Source organism: Papio anubis, chromosome 2 (genome assembly GCF_008728515.1).
Source record: "Papio anubis isolate 15944 chromosome 2, Panubis1.0, whole genome shotgun sequence".
NCBI classification, from domain to species: domain Eukaryota; kingdom Metazoa; phylum Chordata; class Mammalia; order Primates; family Cercopithecidae; genus Papio; species Papio anubis.
Genome location: NC_044977.1, coordinates 190,936,749 through 190,958,195, shown reverse-complemented (window position 1 = coordinate 190,958,195; position 21,447 = coordinate 190,936,749). Strand labels below are relative to the sequence as shown.

At 55.2% G+C, this 21,447-nt stretch overlaps 1 protein-coding gene across 3 annotated transcripts in view; it reads left to right on the top strand.

Annotated features, from left to right (window-relative positions):
* The window catches only part of XXYLT1 (xyloside xylosyltransferase 1), a 192,874-nt gene extending 178,600 nt beyond the window's left edge, over positions 1–14,274 (top strand). For all 3 annotated transcript variants that reach the window (XM_003895310.4, XM_017956113.3, XM_031663905.1), the window contains exon 4: positions 12,411–14,274. In XM_003895310.4, the coding sequence (XP_003895359.2) occupies positions 12,411–12,807 (397 nt within the window). In that variant the 3' untranslated portion in view covers positions 12,808–14,274. The remainder of the gene's footprint in view (positions 1–12,410) is intronic.
* The last annotated feature ends 7,173 nt before the right edge of the window (positions 14,275–21,447 follow it).

Here is a 21,447-nt window from a genome sequence, read left to right as displayed (position 1 = left end):
GTCCCGGCCTAGAACTGTCGGCTTTCAGGACTGAAGAATCCTCTAGCTGATTCATCCATTTAATAGGTATAGGAACCGAACGCCCAGGAGGGGAAGTGATTTGCCCAGGGCCACCCTGCTGGTGGGTGCACAGCCAGGTAGACCAGGTGCAGGGCCTTGTGGCTGCTGCAGACGACCGGGGAAGCTGGTGTGTTTGGCATTGAGAATCCGCACTGCTGCTCGCTGAAGTTGACATTGTGGCTTTCCTTATCTCATCTGAATGTATTGAGCATTTTAGTTGCATTATCTCATAACATTTTCTCGGCAGTCCTATTTATATTTGGGAAGCCTGCAGTACAGTTTGAGTGCCTTCTCCAGGGTAGATGCAGAGGACCAGGATTTAGGCCCCAGACTGGGATTGTTTGCCCCCAGAACCTACATTCTTAACCCGTATGTGCACTGGTACATTGTTTTTCAAGGCAGTGGAAATCTGATCTATAGCTGCCTCCCGGCCCTCCCTCCACCCCAGACCGACGGAAGGTGGCGGAGCTGGGCCTCCCTCCTGGCACCTGTACACATTACTGTGCTGCTTCCAGGAAGCCTGTCCCGGGGCCCTGCTCAGTGCTGTGACAGAGGGGGACAGGACCAGTATTAGCATAGAACCTGTGTATACTTCACACATGGCTATGCCACCTGTTGTGTGGCCATTTTCAGGATAAAATAACTGAGTGGCTTTCATCTCTTTATAAAAATAATAAAAACGCTTTTTTTAAATGTGATCCTTGGGCCAGCAGTGTTAGCATTCCCTGGGAGCTTGTCAGCAATGCAGTGACTGACAGCTCCCAGGTGAGCCCAGGCTCAGTGACATCTGAGAAGGGCTGCCCACCCCAACATGACAGGCTCCTGCAGGCGGGGCCTGGGCCTGGCCCATCACACTGTCACTGTGCCAGTTACTGTTTTTGCCTTGGCCAAGATCCATGCCACAGATGTGTAGGACAGTGATCAGGGACAGCCAAAGGTGAGGGTCCCCTTAGATGGAATGGGAGGGCACCCCACTTCTTCTGATCTTGAGAAGTAACAGTTTGCAGCTGGGGCTCATACTGCCCAGCACCTTCATGCCTGGGTGAGCCACGTCCACGGAGTCTCCACCACCTCTGGCTCCTGGGTTGGAATACCCCCCTCCCATGAGGGTGAAGGGCGCTGGTGAGGATTGATGTGGTCTAACTGGGGACACAAGGTTAAATTCCACACATACCCTCGCTACCGCCTTTCCCGCACATGCCTGCACTCTGCTCGCTGTCCCGGAAAACACCCCACCATGTGTCCTGGCACTCTGTCCTGTGACCTCCAGCGCCATGAGGCTGTCGGGGACAGTGAGCCGACTCTGAAGGTGACTCTCTGTGGCTTTGTCTTCACTCTGACAAACACTCCCCCACCTCCCACCCCCGGCTCCCTTAAACTCAGGGAAAGAGCAGGGTGTGGAGCTGAGCTGGGGCCTGGCTGCCCAGCTGGGCCAGGTGCCTGCGGGTCCTCACCAACTTTGGCTGCCGGCTCTGTGGTCTCCTGGTTGGGTCCTGGGGCTCTCACCAGAGTTGAGCTGCTCCCTGTGACAAGTACAGGGACTTGAACAGCTGCTCTCGGTACAAGCGCCAGTACTGGAGGCTGGGTGCCTTCCCGGGCCAGTGCTAGGAAGGGCGTTGCGCAGAGGGCTGCGGGTGTCCCCGGGTAAGGTCACCGTCTGGGCCCCTTCATTCCTGGTCTCTGTCACACTGAGCACCTCGTCACACATGTGGATTCCTGGGCTGGAGGAGCCAACTTCTCTGCCTTGCCCTCTCTGTGCTCTCTTCCCTCTAGTGAACTGGGCCCAGGCACGTTCTCCTCCCGCCCCTGCCTGTCTGAACAATTGTGCCACTGCCTTCATCCAGCATTCTCCTCCTAAATTCCTGCCATCTAGCTTTAGAATCTCTTGTCATTTGGCCGGGTGCAGTGGCTTAAGCCTGTAATCCCAGCACTTTGGGAGGCCGAGACAGGCGGATCACGAGGTCAGGAGATCGAGACCATCCTGGCTAACACGGTGAAACCCCGTCTCTACTAAAAAAAATACAAAAAAACTAGCCGGGCGCGGTGGCGGGCGCCTGTAGTCCCAGCTACTCGGGAGGCTGAGGCAGGAGAATGGCCTGAGCCCGGGAGGTGGAGCTTGCAGTGACCTGAGATCCGGCCACTGCATTCCAGCCTGGGCGACAGAGCGAGACTCTGTCTCAAAAAAAAAAAAAAAAAGAATCTCTTATGCCTTCCTTTATTCATTAATCCATCCATTTGAAAGTAACAGTTCTGAAGGCCCTTCTGTGAATGAAATGCCCACGCCAGGCCCTCCAGACATAAAGATGAACGAGACACGTCCCCTTATCAGTCCCAGAGTCGCCTGCCTCTGCCCACCCTCACCCTTTATTTGCCTGTTACTCATTCCTGATTGTCTTATGCAGAGCCCCTTGGAAACGAATTCTCTTTCTCCAGCCCTTCTCACACCCAGCCCCTCCTCCTCCGTAGATGACTTCATGTCTTCCTTCCCTAACCTCTCGGAACTGCCACTGTCCTCCCTTCTGTCCCTCTCTGCTCCCAGCTGCATCCTGGGGTTTCTCTTCCCGGACAGCTCTTCTGCCTGGCAATTCTCCCCTTCCTGACCCGGGGCAAGCGTTTCAGAGCTCTCTGCCGCAGGTTCCTCGTCTAGGACATGGAAATCATCGTACTTACCTTGTTCGCTTATTACAAACATATCGAATACATTTAAGAACTTAAAAGAGGGCCTGGCACATAGGAAGTCCTCAGTAAATATTAGCCATTATCGTGATTCTCATTTCTGAAAGAAGCCGCCCTGCCCTTTCCTCTGTATTTCTTCTCTGCAGTCTGTCTTTCCCTCACGTTTGCATCCCTTCCCCCTGGCATACAGAACGCTCAGCTCTCCCTCTGTACAATATCCTCCCTCTGTCCTCTCTCTGCCTCTAGGTGCCATCTGCCTCCCTGGCGTCTGTTCCTTCCTGTTCACACGCTCCCCAGTGCTAAGGGTCCAGCTTCCCGGCCTCCATCCCTCTCCTCCAAGGTCACTATCGCCTCTTGTGGTGCTTCCAAGTCCTTGCCCTCTACAGCTTTCCATGCCGCTGTATTCCCACGTGCAGTGAGGTACTGGGGGCAGGTGACACTGGGTAAGGGGCCAGGAGATGCAAGTTGAGGCTGCCAATCTGGCAGCAGGGGTCAGAGCTTCCCAAAGATCTGATGAGCAGGTTCTGTGTGGGGTAGGTCAGGACGTTGCCGCCAGAGAGGGTTGTCAGTTCCCATCACTGGAGCAGAGTGCCTCTGGCGGCAAAAGGTTCCTGGAGAGCCGCGTGGGCAGCTTAGCTGGGGTTTGAGGACACTGTGGTCAAGGTGAAGGGGAGGGCCGTCAGCATTTAGAATTCTTGAAGGGTGTCCCTAGGGATGGAGCATAGAGGAAGGGGATCCCAGGTGTCGAGCAAGGAGCTGCCAGCCAGATGGCGCAGGGCTGCGATGGGAGGTGGGGAGGACAGCTCTGGAAGTGTGGGGAACTGTGTGCGGCCCTGGGGACTGGGGAGAGTGGCAGTAGGATGTGTCTCTACTTTGTGGAGGGGGTACTGAGATACTGTCTGGGTGTCATTCTGCCCAGATCCAAGTGTTTGAGTGAGAGGCAGAGAATGGGCAGTCGATATCAGTAGGAGGCTTGGAGGGCGGCACTGGGGAGAAGGACCAGCTTGGATGGGGATGAGGAAGAGGGGGAGGTAGGTTGGAGGGAACTTGGTGGGGCATCTGGGTCAGAGGGCTAGGGCACAAGAGGCTGGAGGAGGCACAGTGGGCCTGCAGAACTAGCTGGAAGGCCCGAGCGGCTCAGTGGCTCTGCAGGAGCTCCCACGGCAGAACAGGCCCCCATGGCCTGAGTCGCTACCGGCCTCTCGGCTGTCAGTGTGGAAACAGGTGGCTGGGGTCCTCCAGTGCCCTGCATCTTCCTGGCTCCTCTTCTTCCACCCCCTAAATGTCAGAACTCTCCAGAATTCTGTACCGCCTGCTTGGTGCTCTCTGCTTATGGCTGGTACCTCCAGCCACCTGCTGGACTCCTCCACATTGCTGTTCTCTGGGCACCTGTTCAGGACTCGACACGACATTCCCTTTTCCTCCTCCCCGCACCCACTCCTCCCCGCACCCACTCCCCGCACCCACTCCTCCCCGCACCCACTCCTCCCCGCACCCACTCCTCCCAGCCCTGCCATGGCTGTTCTTGGCTCCACCCTCTGAGTGGGAATCCAGGCTTAAAACCCCTCCAGTGCCTTTTCCCCATCAGCTCTCTCCCTTGCCCCTCCCAGGGCCCAGGCTCCGGGACTGTGTGTGAGTGAGTGAGCCTGAGTTCCCCAGTCCCCGCTCATCTGTTTTTACAGCTCTGGGGCTGCAGGTGTTGGGGGAAGGCCATGTGACTGAGATGCCCAGGCAGGCTGGGTATGGGGAACGGAGGGCCAGGAGAAGCCTTCGAGAAGGGCATGACACATCCTGAGGGTACGGGGCAGCAGCCTTGGGGTCCTGGCAGTGCTGTGCCATGTGGAGGCCTCAGGCCCGCCAGCTGCCCTTCTGCAGGGCTCTGGAGAAACGGAGGCCTGCAGGAGGCTGAAGTGCTGTCCTGCACCAGGTCAGATGCCTTGCCATCAGGTCTGCTCACCCGCTACGATGTTCAACCCTAGGCCAAGCTTTCCAGGGCCCCACAGAGATGGGCTGGTCATAGCTGATACAGCTTTGAGAATGAGACCGACTCTGTGGGTCACCTTTATCATTCCAGACTCCAGGAGGCTGGCCGGGTGGACGAGGGCTGATCGCTGAGGAGCTTCCACACCCTAAGCCTGGGTGGGGAGGAGCGTTTGCAGCAACAGCCTTACAGAGGCTGAGCACCGCAGGGACAGTCAGGGCTGCTCCTCAGGGCACACTGCTGGGCACGGTCAGCACACCGATCAGAGCAGAGCCAGCCCAGCTCATTGGGGGGATCCTCCCATCCCGTCCATGTTATTGCAGCACTGCCTCTGGTTCGAGATTGCAGGCGCTCCCTCTTCACCTTGTGACTGCCCCCGTCGGCAAATTCACGTGGAGGATCTTCTCTTCCCCTTAGCCGGGTTTCCGGAGGGGAGAGCAGGGAGGTTCTACGTGCATCCCCACCTTCAGGTGCAGTAGGTGCTCCTCGCAGCATTTGCTTGACCGCTCACTGCTTTCTTCTGTCAGCTTGGTGTGTTCTCAGGTGTCCCTGCATGTCTCCGTAAGAGCAGGAGACGTTGCAGGAGGAGCTTTTGGACATCTCTCTGCTGGGGCCCCTGTGCCGCCCCCCACATCATCTCCCATCCCTCTGCTTTGCCCTTCCCCAGCCACTGACACCTGCCTCTTCCTGGACAGGGACTGCCCTGCCCACTGTGGGTCATTCTCTCCCCACCCGCTGAGAGCAGTTCTAGTCCCCACAGGTGTCCTCGGAGTCCCTAGATGGTGAGCTGTGGTGTTGTCCTCCGTCTTCATTGCTGGAGAGTGCTGTGGGTTGCAGTGTGTCCCCCAGAATTCCCAGAATTCCTCTGCAGAAGTCTTACCCTTCAGTACTTCTGAGTATCACCCTTTGTGGAAATGAGGTTATTGCAGATATAAAGAGTTGAGATGAGGTTCTGCTGGGGTAGGGGAGGCCCCGATCCGTATGACTGGCATCTTGATAGAAAGCGGAAATGTGGACACAGAGGCACGTGTATGCAGGGAGGTAGCATGTGAATATGAAGGCAGAGAACGGGATGATGCCTCTCCCAGGATCCCAGACGGCCAGCAAGCCACCAGGAGTGACGGGAGGGCCTGGAGCAGACCCTCCCTCTCAGCCCAGACAGAGCCAGCTGCCGGCACCGTGATCTCGGACCTCCAGCCTGCGGAACTGAGAGGCAGCACCTTTCTGCTGCTGAAGCCGCCCCGTTGGTGGTACTTTGTGATGGCGCCCTAGCGAGCTAACAGAGCCCATTGGCCTTTAGGTAAAAATGAGGCCCACCGTGCAGGCTGTAGCAGGGGCACCTCTCCAGAATGCTTGGCTCGTCTACTAGCCACCCCAGTGCCCGCCCTGTCACGACTGTCCCTCCTCCCGCCAAAGGCCCCTGCGTGGCGTAATTCAAAACAACGCAGACTCTGGGAACACGCGTGGTCAAGTTCCAGTGCCTGTGTCGCAGTCGGCCGTGACCCCGTGCAGGCGTCTTCCTCTCCTGGAACGAACAGGTGGGCGTGGGGTGGGTGGTAACACTGTCCTGATTAAAGCCGTCACATCCGCGCAGCAGATGTCGCCTCCTTTCTCACTTCCCTGCGCCCCCAGACCTTCCTCTGGGCCCTCTCCCTTCCCTGAACCCCTGTTCTCTCAGCAGGCCGTGCGGGTAGTACAGAGATGCAAACAGTTGCAAAGCAGGGGCACTGGCAGCCTCCAGCACGCAGGGAGAGGCTCTAGGAGGTGGAGGCCGTGGTGCTGGTTCTTTCTGGAGGGGAGGGGCTGTGGCTCATGTTGGGGGAGGGCTTGGAGGGGAAGCCCTCTGCGGTGCGCCTCCCTACCCGGTCTCTATGGGTCTCAGTGTTCGGAGAGGGTGCCCCTCTCCTGCCAGGCAGCCAGCACTGACCCCAGTGCCCACGCAGCCTATGAAGCAGCAGCCCTGCCTCGCCCCCGCTTGCCCTGTCCAAGTTCTGGGGATGGTGTGGTTTGGAAACTCCGTTGCCGGCCTTTAAAGAGGGCTGGGGTTTGAAAACAAGCACATGTTTCTTATGAGGTCCCACAGACAAGGGCGAGCACATGCCTGCCACCTGTTTAATGTCCCTCCTGTTGCCCCAGGCAAGGCCCCCCAGCCATTCGGGCACCCAGCTGTCCTCCAAGTGCTAGCGTGGTGAGCTTGGAGGAGGTGGGCCCTGCCAGAGGGGAAAGCACAGCCTCTGCGCCTCCTGGCAGGCTGGCTTTGAGCGCTGCTGCCTTGCCTCACCACAGGGCTTGTTTTGGGCAAGTGGGAGGCAGCAGTTCCCTTTTCCGGGCACAGGCATTTGTGGAAAAGCATAAATGATTTGCCTGGAAATGTGAGGTTGCCCTTTCAGCAGTGTGACTCTGGGCAGGGCAGTTTTTGAGCCTCAGCTTCCTCATCTGCACAATGGGTACACGAACCAGGAGTCCCTAAGAGTTTTCAGGCTCTGGTAGACCGTGTCTCTATGAAGAGCCTCTCTTGGTCCTACTGCAAATGGCCTGTGTGACATTGGGAATACTTTTTTTTTTTTTTCAAGATGGAGTTTTGCCGCCCAGGCTGGAGTGCAATGGCACGATCTCCGCTCACCGCAACATCTGCCTCCCAGATTCAAACGATTCTCCTGCCTCAGCCTCCTGAGTAGCTGGGATTACAGGCGTGCACCACCACACCTGGCTAATTTTTGTATTTTTAGTAGAGACGGGGTTTCGCCATGTTGGCCAGGCTGGTCTCGAACTCCTGACCTCAGGTGATCCACCTGCCCCCGCCTCCCAAAGTGCTGGGATTACAGGCGTGAGCCAACGCACCTGGCCTGGGAACACTTCTTACCTTCTCTGTCCAGTAGGGAGACCTCAGCCTACTTTAGGTCTTGTTATCAAGAGATCCTAGTAAGGGTCAGTCATGAGCTGGCAGTAAGGACTGCTCTAGGGACACGGACACTTAGGACTCTGTGGTGACCCTGCAGCTCCAGGATGTCCATGTCTCCAGTTTGATAGCGCAGGGCAGTGGTTCCCCTAAAGGACCGAAGAGCTCGAGCCTGCCCCACAGAACTTCAGCCTCAGCTCCAGGTAGGACCAAGATGCAGGGACATTGGTCTGAAATTAGCCGGCATCAGCCAGCCAGGGCGCAGGGTGTCCAGAGAGCCTCTGGGCCTGGGTGGACTTGAAACACCCCTGGGTCACCCCAGGGGACCTGGCTGGCGTGGATGAAGCGCTGGGCAGCTGCCAAGTGTCGCTTCCCTCCTGGCCTCTAATCTCAGATGACTGGAAAACAAGGTCCTTCCACATCAAACGAGAGCTCATTGGGCCTGGTGCGCATGCATGGGTATAAGGGGAATCGCGTTTCCTGGTTCTGGGCCTCGCTGACTGCGCAGCCCCCAGGCCGGGAGCTTCCTCCGGGAAGAGGCCCAGATGCTGGCCCTTCAGTGACTGCTCTCGAGGCTGAAGGACGCCCCAGAGGTACACCTGGCGAGGCCGCGTGCTGAATCTCAGACCTCAAATGGAGCCTTCTTTGCCTGACAGCCTACAGCCTGCACTTAGCCTGAGTCAGCACAGGCTTCTAGAACCTTCCTGCAGAGTCTTGTGCAGACAGCCCGGGCTCAGTGTGTTCCCATTCTCGCTTCCTCCCTCTTGGAGGTGGTGTTGGTGAACTCGGCCCGAGGAGCTGAGAAAGGGGCAGGAGAAAACAAATCATGAAGAGTCGGAGGCAAAAGGGCCTGTGGTTTGGAGTGGCAGGAGGAGGAGGCGGGAGTGTGGATGGCCACGTGTGTCCTTTACAGGGGAGGATGAGCCTTAGATTCTCCAGCCAGGGTCTCTCGAGAGCCCTTTAGCAGAGCGGCCTTGGTTGTGTTCATCAGGGAAAGACCTGAAGCGAGGAAGTAACTTTGCTTTTCCAAATGACTTCAGAACCCCTTTCCATAAAGATGGGCTTTCTTCACGAAAGCTAGTTCACTAGCTTTTAATACCTTTTTATGATTATTAAGTTACATTCAATATTAAAAATTTAGAAAATACATTTATGACTGGAAGAATGTTCTTAAAGCTTCTTAATTTTTATTTTCCCAATGGGCCTCCTTGACTTCTAGAAAGACCCAGTATTTACCAGGGACTGTCTGCGTGGGGGCTTGTTTTCCAGTTGAAATTATTTCTAAAGGGGCGAAAAAGGCTTATCCCCTCTACCGCGGGTCTCCAGGTAACTGTGGAAGATGGGAACAAGACTCTCCACAGGCCAAGTGGTTAGACAATTAGACCAATCCAGACAGTCAGAGCAAAGTGCCTGGGTTGTGGGCATGGGGAGGTTAGTCAGAGAAACTGCTGGATGCTCCAGGACTCAGAACCAAATACCTGCATTTATACAAAGGTTTCCTCTGAATACACGTCGTCAGCCCCAGGCCCCTGTGAAGAAGGGCAGGGGTCTGGGACACTCAGTGCCCTGCCTCGAAGAGGCCTCAGGTCTGAGCCCCAAGTTCCTAACGTGCCAGCAGCAGCCGCGTCACCCAATCGCCCTGTTGCCCGTGCCCTGGCCTTGGCCTGTGCCACCCAAATTCAGAACTAAGATTGAAATCCAAGCGCACCTCCTTGGAACCCTAGCCCGTGGAATCCGAGGCAGGCAGATCAAAGGGACCTCAGAGATCAGAAGCCCTGCCTGCAACGAACTGAGGACCTCTGTTCCCGTTCTGCAAAAATGCAGTAATGTCCCTGGGCTGCCAGGGAGAGGGAGCCAAGGTGGAGAGTGTGGGAGGGCTTTGTGACCCACGCCGTGTTGTTGCGTCGGAGGCATTGGCGGTACTGCGTGTTTAGGCCACTTCCCGTGGGATAGAAGTTCCTTGCACGAGCTCTGATACTGTCCACACCCCGTATCACTCCTTCTGCCTTAAGGCTCATGTGATTCCTCTATGAGAACCAGCGGACACAGAGGCCAGAGAAACCCGCCATTCCCCCAGGTGACTGCTCTGTCTGTCTGGGTTCATTTGGGGATGGTAGGGACGCCTTGAACAAGGACTCCCTGAACATCGCTTTGGGCGGAGACAGTCATTGTTCCTTTTCAGGCTGTGTTTCTGCTCCAGCACACACACGGGGCAGCTTGCACACCCAATTTCCTGTCCCTCCTTTCCTTCTCAGGCTGATGTCCAGACTGGTCCTTTCTGGCTCCTCCTCATCAAATACCTCTTCATCCTGATTGAGTGGTGGTGCTGGGCATTGTCCCCAAAGAGCCATTTGTGCCGTGGCCTTCTCCTGGAGGCATATTCCGTCCTCCTGTCTCTGCCTCCGGCCCCATCTCCTGAGCCCAGCGAGCTCAGCGCTAGCTGACTGTTTGCTCCTCCTTGCTGCAGACATGGAAGATTTGGGAGCCTTCCTGCTGAGGTTGGTAAGGATACCTGGGGCTGGGGGCGGCCTCTTTGCTCCCCACTTGCTAGGGAGTAGAAACCATTTAAGACATCTGAGCAGCCTCTCCGTGGTTCCTGCTCCTCACTCAGCCCCACAGTAGATCTGGCGGGGAGGTTGAGGGCTCAGTGAAACTGCAGGTGCCGCAGCGGCAGCATCGTGTCGTCAGTGTCCTGCCCGCTCTGCTCCCACCTGGCATCCGTAGCTGCACGGTTCACCCCACACCAGCCTTCCCATCGTTCCTCATCAGCCCCGTGATCTTTCCTGGGGCCCTGCTGTGCTGGTGCCCTTTGAGGTGTTGTGGACACAAGAGACTGCACGGGCCGCACCCCCAGCTGGGGGAGTCTTCTCCCTCCTGGGTCCTCCGGGCAGTAAGAGAGGAGACGGGGACAGTAAAGATGGACGCGTGGGCTCCGTGGAGCATGAGGTGGTCCAGGACCTCGGCGGGCACAGGCTTTGCCTCCCTGCCTCTTGTGCCCTCCCTCCCTTTGGTCTCTGCTCCACCTTGGTAAACACTTCCGTTCCCAGCCCTTGAAGGGTAAATCGAGCTCCTTGGTGGTAAAGCACCTGCTGCCCCTAGTCACAGGGTTCCTCCTCTATGATGTCGTGGTGCCCTGGTCTGCCTGGTAGAATTTTAGCTGGTTTATAATCTGGTCCTGAAATGAACCACTGGGAAGAAATAGGGAAAAGTAAACACACAGCTGCCACACTGCATCCCAACCCCGTGTGACCCCTTCACCGCGGGCTTTTGTGGCAAGACGACAGCATCTCAGTTTCCTTGAGAAGCTTATTTTTGCCAAGACTGTTATCACCAGGCAGGCACCAGAGCTCCGTTCCACTCACAGGCCAGTCACAGCAAAACACCAGCAGTGAACCTGTGGATTCCCCTGTAAGAACGTCCAAAGGGCACGTTTCCCCCCCTCGGCACTCTCTGTGATATGTGAGACCTTGAGGAAGGTTCCTCTGTTCCCAGACGCGGAGCAATGTGCTGGTGCTGAGAAGTGGCTCAGGGCCATGGGCAGGGTCTCTGGTTTTATTCCCCTGTGCCTTCTGCTTCATCACGCAGATCCTATCCTGGGATTGGGTGGGGAAATCTGTCTGTGGGGGACCGGTGGGGTAGCATCTCCAGGCTGGAAGGCAGAGTTGGTTCTGCCATGATGCGTTCCCCCCCGTGAGGACCCACTCCCACACCTGTCCCTGCCACGGTGGGCCTCCCGATGTTCCTCCTTCCTCCAGGTCACAGGCACGATTGCTGTGGCCCCTTCTCTGTGGGGGTGGGCTTGATGCCTCTCCCCTCCGTCTGCACACCCCTTGCAGCACACACAAGGCTTTGATATTAAGGAGGCTGGAGGACAGGGCAATGCTTTAACCCTGGCACTCACAGGGAGGTGTCTAGGCCTTTCTTCTCTCCTGCCGATGGAAGCGTTGGGGTAGAGGACCTAGAAGAGGCTAACACTCCCTGAACGGTGAACCTAGATTGGTTTCTAAATCTGCTGAGAGAAAAATTGAAGTGACATTCCTTCTAAAGTAGACATCATCCTACTTGGCTCTTCTACAGCTGTCTTTCACCCTAACCCAGGGTGTGCCCTGGGCTGTCACAGGCCTCCCCAGCTCCTGCCCAGCCTTTCTGAAGTGCCAGGCTTGAGGCTCAATGAATGAGCCTTGTTGTAAAGCAGAAAACAGTTCGGTTGCAGTCTGGGTTCGGCTGCCTGCGTCTTGACTAGATGTCTATTCAGGATCGTGTCCCCTGCTTCTCTCTCCCTTCTCCTTTTCAAGATCACAGATGAAGACAAGGGGGTGGAAAGTTCTACCTACATTGCTGCTATCTTAAGAATGTGGACTTTGGAGCCAGATTGTCTGGGTTTAGTCCCTGCCTCTGCTGCTTACTAGGTGTGTGACTTTGGGCAAATACCTTGACCTCTCTGTGCGTCGGTTTTCTTGGCTGTGAAATGATGTATCATCTCAGCGCACCCATCCCTTGGGGTTGTGTGGGGAGTAAGTAAGCCGGTCTAGTATGGCGCCTGGTACATCCTCAGTCAATACCAATGTTGGCTGTGGTGAGGACGTAGCAGAGGATGGTAGAAAGAATCTGGGGCTTGGGGTCCAGAGCCCTGGGTTCAGGTCCCAGCTCTACCACGTGCTGGTGTAGTGATGTGGATCCTGCACCCCAGAATGCTGCAGTGTTTGCATGCAGGCTGGCTGTGAAGACCCAGGGCAGCAGCCGCCAGGCTGGTCCCCCTGCACACCGGGCTAACTCTGTCCTCTCTCTCCGCAGGCACACGTTCTGGCAGTTCCGCCATGAGAACCCCCAGACCAGGGTTGGGGGCCCACCCCCCGAGGGGCTGCCGGGCTTCAACAGCGGGGTGATGCTGCTGAACCTGGAGGCCATGCGCCAGTCCCCGCTCTACAGCCGCCTGCTGGAGCCGGCGCAGGTGCAGCAGCTGGCCGACAAGTACCACTTCCGCGGCCACCTCGGGGACCAGGACTTCTTCACCATGATTGGCATGGAGCACCCCAGGCTCTTCCATGTGCTGGACTGTACCTGGAACCGGCAGCTGTGCACCTGGTGGAGGGACCATGGCTACAGTGACGTCTTCGAGGCCTATTTCCGGTGTGAAGGCCACGTCAAGATCTACCACGGGAACTGCAACACTCCCATCCCGGAGGACTAGGCGCACCCCCGCCTTGCCCCCGGGGCCTCCAGATCTGGGGGAAGGACAGGGCTCCAGACAGACCTGAGAGCAGTGTCTGACCCGCTAGAGAGACACTGTAGGGACGTCCTGTGATTAAGGTGCTGAGACCTCCTGCCGGGCAGGTCACTGTGCTAAGGCCACCCGCTGAGGACTGGCCTGTGCACTGCTGGTGCTTGGGGCCTTATTCCTTCAGGGAGCAGGTGACATGAAGGACACGCATGGGCATCTTCCGGTGGGCTAGGAAGCAAGCGCTTGAAGAGAAGGAAGGGGAGAAGGGGGCCCCCTTGCTGTCCGCCTCTAAGGAATGGAAATCCTTTAAGACCTGGCCTCTTCTGGACCAATATAAATTTAATTTAAATTGACAGGCTTCCATTTTTCGAGAAAGGACAAACAGTCCTGCTCTAGCACCCATCGAGCCCCCAATGGGTAAGGTAAGCCAAGGTTTTAATGACCAACCCAGTATCTAAGCTTCCAAACGAATGCCAGCCTAGCGCATACTCACCCTGGGAGGCTGCGTGCATATTCTCCTGACGACCACGTCACTTGGTGTACGTTTCAAGATCGCCTCTTTGGGGAAGGACTTGAGGACCCACTGGGGCCTGCATAAGAAAACTTAGCTCATTATTAGAGCACTCACGGCTTTTATCTCCCAGCTACATCCCAGAACCCCATTATCCTTTATTTAACCAAACCAGCTCCAGGTGACCAGACTCTACTCAGCAAGCAAATTCATCCTCAAAGAACAGAGACTGGCCACCACAAGGACATGCAGGAGACTGTCTGGACCGGGAAGACTCATTCCAAAAAGGAGCTCAGGCCGGGCACAGTGGTCAAGCCTGTAATCCCAACAGTTTGGGAGACTGAGGTGGGAGGATCGCGTGAGCCACGGAGGTCGAGATCAGCCTGGGAAACACAGTGAGGCCCCCATCGCTACAAAGAATTTTAAAAATTAGCCAGGTTTGGTAGCTTGTGCTTGTTGTCCTGGCTACTTGGGAGGCTGAGGTGGGAGGGTGGCTTGAGTCCAGAAGTTCACTGCACGGATCTGTAATCACACCACTGCACTCCAGCCTGGACGACAGAGTGAGACGTCCGTCTCAAAAAAGCAAAAAACGAAAAGGAACCCAGCAGTTCACAAGTGTGACCATGTGGGCTTGGAAGAGACATCACTCATGGGCTAGTAAGCATTCTAGTTTATTTGTTTAAAAATTCCCCTTATCATACCACGTTAGACCGTAGACCTTAGCAGAAATTAAAGCCTCGTTTCTTCTGATGGGTCCTCCTGTAAGTAGGCTGCAGACGTGAAAGCCCCAGGGGTCCATTTGTGTCATCTAGCTGAGGTCCTTGGAGAAATGCTGTGGAATTTTCATCTTGTGTTGTTTCAATTTCATTTACCTTTTTCTATCTTTTTCCCATGAGTGAGGATAGCTAATAAATAATCTTTGAGAACATGGTGATTCATGTTGTTTGTTCTCTGATCACAGTTTTCAGCTGCATGTAGGCTCTGATTCAAGTGTGTAATCAGTGCCATTCAGCTCCCCCCGCCTCCTGTGATGAAGGTGAGCCTCCTGTGGTGAAGGTGAGTGCCTACAGGAGATCCCTGAGGACCAAGGAGAAGGCACATCTGAGAGGGTATCAGAGAGTGTACTATTGGCATGTTTGCTTCAAACCAAAGAATCAGTTCATTCTAGGTATTGGTAAGTCCACCTGCACCTGGGAGCAAAAGCATCCCTATTTCTTCTCATCCCTCTTACCCCAGACTGCCCAGTTACATCCTTCCCTGAAGAGGAACAGCAGATTTCTCTCCCAGCCCTCTGCTAGGACAGAATTGGTCTGTTCTCTCACCTACTTGATTTCCTATTTATAGTTAACAATTATTGAATGCCTGCCGCGCACCAGCCATTGTATTGGGGGATCTATTATGCTATTGATAATATTCATGAAAACTTCATGAAGGTCATTATGTCTAAAGCCGATTGTAAGAAAATGTGAGAGATGTGGACAGAGTCATATACTATATGTTTATCACAACATTTTTTATAGTAGAAGAACATTGGAAGCAACTTAAAATGTGGAAGAGGGGCTGGGCGTGGTGGCTCACACATGTAATCCCGGCACATTGGGGATCTGAGGCCAGCAGATCTCTTGAGCCCAGGAGTTTAAGACCAGCCTGGGCAACATGGCAAAACCCTGTCTCTACAAAGATACAAAAATTAGCTGGGCATGGTGGTGCACACCGAGCTACTCAGGAGGCTGAGCTGGGAGGATCACTTGAACCCAGGAGGCAGAGGCTGCAGTGGGCTGAGATCACGCCACTACACTCCAACCTGGGCAACAGAGCAAGACTGTCTTAAAAAAAAAAGTGGAATAGGGAAGTAGATGAATAATGTATGCTTCATCTGTATAATGGAATACTTTAGGCATTATTTAAAGAATATGTAATGCCTCAGGAAATGCTTATAATGTGGTATTAAATAAAGAATGCAAAATGTAAGATTATATGTGTAATATGATCTTAATTTTATTTTTTAAATTACATATATAAATGTGTATGTAGGCCGGGCGCGGTGGCTCACGCCTGTAATCCCAGCACTTTGGGAGGCCGAGGCGGGCGGATCACGAGGTCAGGAGATCGAGACCATCCTGGCTAACACGGTGAAACCCCGTCTCTACTAAAAATGCAAAAAATTAGCCGGGCGAGGTGGCGGGCGCCTGTAGTCCCAGCTACTCGGGAGGCTGAGGCAGGAGAATGGCGTGAACCCGGGAGGCGGAGCTTGCAGTGAGCCGAGATCGCGCCACTGCACTCCAGCCTGGGCGACTAAGCGAGACTCTGTCTCAAAAAAAAAATAATAATAATAAATAAATAAATAAATGTGTATGTATATCAATGTACACACATATATGTATGTATAGATGTATACCTACACACACATATGTATAAAGAGAGAGTCTATTCTGCTACATTTCAACTTCTGAAAACAGGTGTTTCAAACGCCACATTAAAAAAAACAATTAATGGGAAAAAAGTGAGCTAAAGATTAAAGAATTTTAGACTCACAATAATAAAGATATTTTTCCTGCGATCATTTTCATGATTAAACTGTTTCTATAGCTATGTGTGTATTTTGTTATTGCAAGAAAAATAAGCTGCTTGGTCAAAATGGGCAAAAGCCAAACAACATCCTTCATTTGCTTTTGAGTTCACCTTCCAGGAGCTTCCCTCATCACCAGTAACCTTGACCTTCCAACCCCACAGTGCACAACAGACTGTCACTCCACAGGCCCCCCGGCCCGCCCACGGAGCGCTCCACAGGCCCCCCAGCCCGCCGACAAAGCGCTCCAGAGGCACCCCGGCCCCCCAGCCCGCCGACAGAGCACTGCACAGGCCCCCCGGCACCCCGACAGAGCACTGCACAGGCCCCCCGGCCCGCGGACAGAGCAGCCGGGGCTTGCCGTGCCTCGCCATTGCCGTGCTTGACACGTCGTGGAGTGCCGGCTCCTGACTGGGGTCCTGTTACAGTCACTGCCTTGCAAGCCTAGTGCCTTGTGCTGTGCTTAACCTGCGCCATGGAAACCCACTCTTGGGAATATGCCTGTACGTATGAGGAGAACAGAAATCTGAAAAGGTAATATTTCTGGGCACTAGGATTAAGGTGCTTTTTATTTTCATCTATATTTCTGTATTTTTCACATTGAATATTACTTTTATAATAAGATAATAAATGCTATACATTTTTAGCCACATCCCTTCTCCCCAGTTGCAGGTGAGTGTCAGCCTGGCCAGCTTACAGCTCCTGGCTGGCCAGGGCGGATGTCACCCATAAGAACACATAATCCAGGCTGAGTCACCTCTGGGTCTTCAACTTTCCCTGTGGATGCCCCAGTTCTCCAAATAAAAGCGATCTAATAATAGCAGCTCCAGACCCTGCTTTCATTTCTCAGATACTGTCATCTTCTGTATATACACAGAGTCCACCTTACAAGTGATGATGGCGCAGTCTTGTTGAAGAGATTTGTTCTTCTATGTATGTCAAACCAAACAGACTGCAGCCTCTCCTTCAGCAGCGTTTCATCAAGTCAAAGCCTGACGTGTTGGTTCACAGCCCCAGCCTAGAGCACACCAGGAGTTTGTAGGTTAAGGTAGTAAGTGCAGCTGTGACTTGGCACCTGCTTTGACTAGAGGCCAAACCTCTGCTAATTTTAACACTTCCTGGCTGGTCTTAATATGGGAGGCCCAGGGGCTGGGCCAAATCTGGAGGGTGGCAGGGAGCAGAAATTTCCAAGCACTCAGGACTACACCGGAGACAGAGGCCTGGCTTTGGGTCCACATCCTGCCCTCACTACCTGGCCATCTTGGACAGGCAAGGCCACCTCTTTCCCTACTTCTAGACACTCGTAAGAGCTCCTTAAAGGAGTGCGGAAGGAGGAAAAGATGTGTAAGGGCTTGGTAAGCTGTGAAATGATACAGATGTAAGGGAATTCTAACCATTATTACTTAGAATATTCTTTTTAAATGATAAATTATAACCATTTTGGGGCTCAGGAAATGTGTTGTTCAACCCCATGGATGAACAGATGCATGCTCGTAAGCTGTCCAATTTTTGTTAGCTGCGCCATCCACAGAAGCCAGTAGGTCGGGGGCCAGTAGGTTCAGCTCACAGTGAACCTGTCAGGAGTCCACAGGTAACTTGCTGGGTGTGTCCAGGAGGTGGGGGCAGGGCTGCCTCAGCTCAAAGCTAACCTGTCACGAGTCCTCGGATAAACCTTTTCTGGGCCTCAGTTTCTTCATCTGTAAAAACAAGGAGCTAAGGGATTGAACCAGATCCCTGGGCAGTATCCCTGCCCCCAGCTGTTTGGGGAAACACATGTTTCAAATGCATCCATTGGGGTTCACAGGTGGGTATAGAAGAGAGTTCAGATCAGATGTGAAACTGCCAGACCTCAACTCATCATTCACCCACTTAGGATTCATGACATGACCATGCAGACTAAAACTCTCGCAAAATACGCGTTACACGCTTCCCTCCTCCCGCATTCTCCATAGGCACAGTGAGGGATGCAGACCAACCCTGGAGGCGCACTTAAAATCCAGAGAGAATCAGCCGTCCCCCGGGAGCCCTCGCCTCCCTGCTTATGATGCATTGACAGCTATGCCTGCTAACATCTTGTTCCGTTCAGCTATGTGACCACCTTCCAGAGGGTCCTCCCAGCAGAAAGTCCCATGTCCCACCAATCTCACCTTGGGAAGTGCCCAGTCTTCAGCCAGGGAGACAAGGTTGAGCTGCCCTGCAGGGCATGTTGAGCGGACTAGCCAGCCACTCCCCAAGGAGCTTGCAAAGAACAAAACACCTTCTAGAATGAAGGGAAAGCCGGTTTAATTGAGGCTGGCTCAGCTCAGAGCATCTCCACTGGCACCCCGATTCTGAGGGGGAAGCGGAGTCCCACCACGCAGACACACTCAGCAGCCTTGCTGAAGGCCATTCATCCGTGGAGCCTCAGAGCGGGAGGGGCCTTTGCACATCTCCAAAGCCGGCTGCCCTCGTCTCCAGCCTCCCTTCCTGAAATGTAGGGCTTTGCTCCAGCCCGCACCTCAGCCGCCTGCCCCCTGCTGCTCAGGCCTGTGCGGGACCACGTGAGCATGGAGCCTGCGGACCTTATGGAGCAAGACAAGGTTCCCCCTCACTTCAGGACCCATGCTCGCCACTGTTTTCTGTAAGGGCCTCTTGCTTCATTTTTCATTCCCTTTTATTCCCACAGTCCCCTCCCATCCCCCAAGCAGCCAATCATTCCAACGGGCTCACTGTGCACTGATGGATACCTGTGGAGCCTGGGACCACACGCCCACCCCAGTAACTCTGCGTGAGCATCCCTGTCCTTGTTCCTTACAGACCCGATGAGAATTCGTGTTGCATATCCAAAAACAAAACCTCCAGATCATAAGCTATGCAGATACTTCATTTTTGACTAAGTGGTGCAAGCTACTCCCCCGAGACCTGGCCCCCACCCCTACGGTCACCGGCATGAGCCCCCACTTTCTCTCCACCACGGTGCCCTTGTTCACGTGTCTCTTTGCATTGACACATTGTGATCCAAGATACACTGGAGCCCTCCAGTGCGTGTGGCCCGCGTCAGAGCTGCCTCCGCATGAGTGGCATACGCCGCTGTGGAAGGAGGCTGGACAGGGAGGCAGGGGCCCTGGCTGCTGGCCTGTCCTCACCACATGACTGCGGCCAGCGGGCGCACCTCTGTGAGCGGGGAGAATTTAACCAGCTCCTGATCTGGCCGCCTTCCCAGGACTGCTGTGAGTAGCAGGTGAGATAACTCATAGCAAAGAACTTTCGAGTCCCTAGACATACCTCCCTCCCTCACACCCCAGCCTGACCCGGTGCCACAGGGAGCTGCCAGGGCAGACACGGCCATGGCTGAGCTTCCTCAGAGCCCTGTGGTGTGCTGAAGTCCTGCCAGGGGAGTGCCATGGCCATCCGACCCCACACACGAGCCGTCTCATGGATGGAGCCTGGCGTTCGTCCATTAAGCCTCGACCAATCCCACACAGAGCCCCAGAGCTAGGGTGGCCGTGGGATGAAGGCCAGGAGTGGGGCCTTCATCCCTCACCCATCCCGTCACTGGGCACCGCCACCTTCTCTCAGGAAAAGCCCCTCTCCCTCACCTCAGGCAAAACCAGGAAGCTCTTCTGCCTACCCAGCCCGGCCCTGGCACTTCCCAAGGCCCAGAATGGCTTGACACAGGCACAAGCCTGAGGGCTGAGTGCCTGCTGGGTGTTTGTGAATTTCTGTGCTCACAAGGCATGTTGTCAGGGAGGCGCATAATCCTCTTCTGTCTGAGCGACAGAGAGCGACACGACCAGCTGTAATCTTCCAAGGCCAGGTGGGCACGTGCACTGAAAACTCTAAGTGCCTGGTTATGGTCACGGGCAGGCGGCTTCAGGGTAAGCTTAGATCCTTCTCATCCTGTCCCTCCTTTTAGGAAAATTCACCTTCTCTCCAAACCAAGAAGCCACGGCAGCCTCTCCCCTTCCAGCCTCTTTCCCCAGCTTAGCCTCCTTCCCCAGCTTAGCCTCCTTCCCCAGGGGCCCCAGGATCCTCCTGCCCCACAGGCCTTGAAACTCCCCAGCGGGGCTCCCCCTGTCTCCCTGGCACCCAGACCCCTTGTACTGCAGTCCCACACCACGGCTGCCTCTCCCTGCTGGGTTTCTGCTGTTCCTAGGACACGGACCGGACCGGGAGATGGAGATTCATGAGCAGAAGTGCTCTGTGGGAGGGGAGTCCTGGGAAGTGCTCTGTGGGAGGGGAGTCCTGGGAAGTGCTCTGTGGGGGAGGAGTCCTGGGAAGTGCTCTGTGGGAGGGGAGGGAACAGGATCAGGCAGGGAGATGTTGAGCTCCGAGGCAGCCACGACAAAGGCCTCAGCCAGTCCCACTCAGAGCTCCAGAGCCAGGGTGGCCTTGCACAGAAGCCCTGGGTTGATGCCCAGCAGTAGGGCCTTCAACCCTCACCTGTCCCACCACTGGGCATGGGCTACCCCAGATAAGGGCATCGCCTTGGGCAAGGCAGCTCTCTTCAGCCAGGGTCACTCCTGGGGACTCTGCTCCCTGCCATCAGCGTCCAACACTTGTGGGGGAACAAGGCCTCTGTCCTGAAGCAGGGTCTGATGGCACAGCAGCACCCCTCCCGGAGCCCTGCCCCTGCAGGCCCGACGGCCCACAGCGCGCCCTCCTGCAGCTCCCGCCCTGGCTGCCCTCTAGTCTACTCTTGGTTCTTTCTCCTCAAAGGCTTTCAGCTCTGGGCATGTCCTGCCTCCACTCTGCCCTCTTCCAGGTTCCCTGGCGCCCTTCCCTGGGTGACAGCGCAGGCCAGGCTGCCTGTGCAGATCAGCCACCTCTCCGTGGTGACACTGCCCAGACTGTCCCAGTCCAGGGTGCCCCAGTGGTGCTAGCTGGTCCCAATGGCAACACCAGGGAGGGTCACCTGCTGTTTGTAGGGAACAAGACCCTATTCCGTCCCTTCCCTCCACGAATGGATCCTGGCAGGGCCCAGTGGCCCACAGGGGATCTGTGAGTGGCCCTGGGCACACCGACAGGCTGTAGGGCTGCGGCTCGGCAGGAGGAGGCAGGACCTCAGCCACCTTCCAGACGGGTGAGGAGCTCTCCAAAGGTGAAGAGCCCTGCAGACCCAGAGGCAGCACCTTTTCCCCTTACCAGGGCTGATGCCAAAGTGGTGAGCCTCCGTCGGGGTGAGGCCATTGGTTATTGTGTGCAGGGGGCAGTCAGAAGAACTCCATGAAAAGAATATGGGCTTTCAGGAGGGGACACAAGTTAGTATCTGTGACTTTGTTCATTTGCACCTGTTGTAGGTTTTGTTTGTTTTGCTTTGTTTGAGACAGAGTCTTGCTCTGTCACCCAGGCTGGAGTGCAGTGGCACGATCTCGGCTGACCAAGCCCCTGCACAGGCTAGATCCTGGGGTCACAGCGGTGAAGAGGGCGGATCAGTCCTCATCCTGACAGAACTTCCCATGCAGTGAGTCTGTCTCTCCGCTGCGGGTAGGTGCCCAGAGAGGAGTCCCCATGGATCCACACTGAGGGTGATGCATGCCCCGGGTGACAA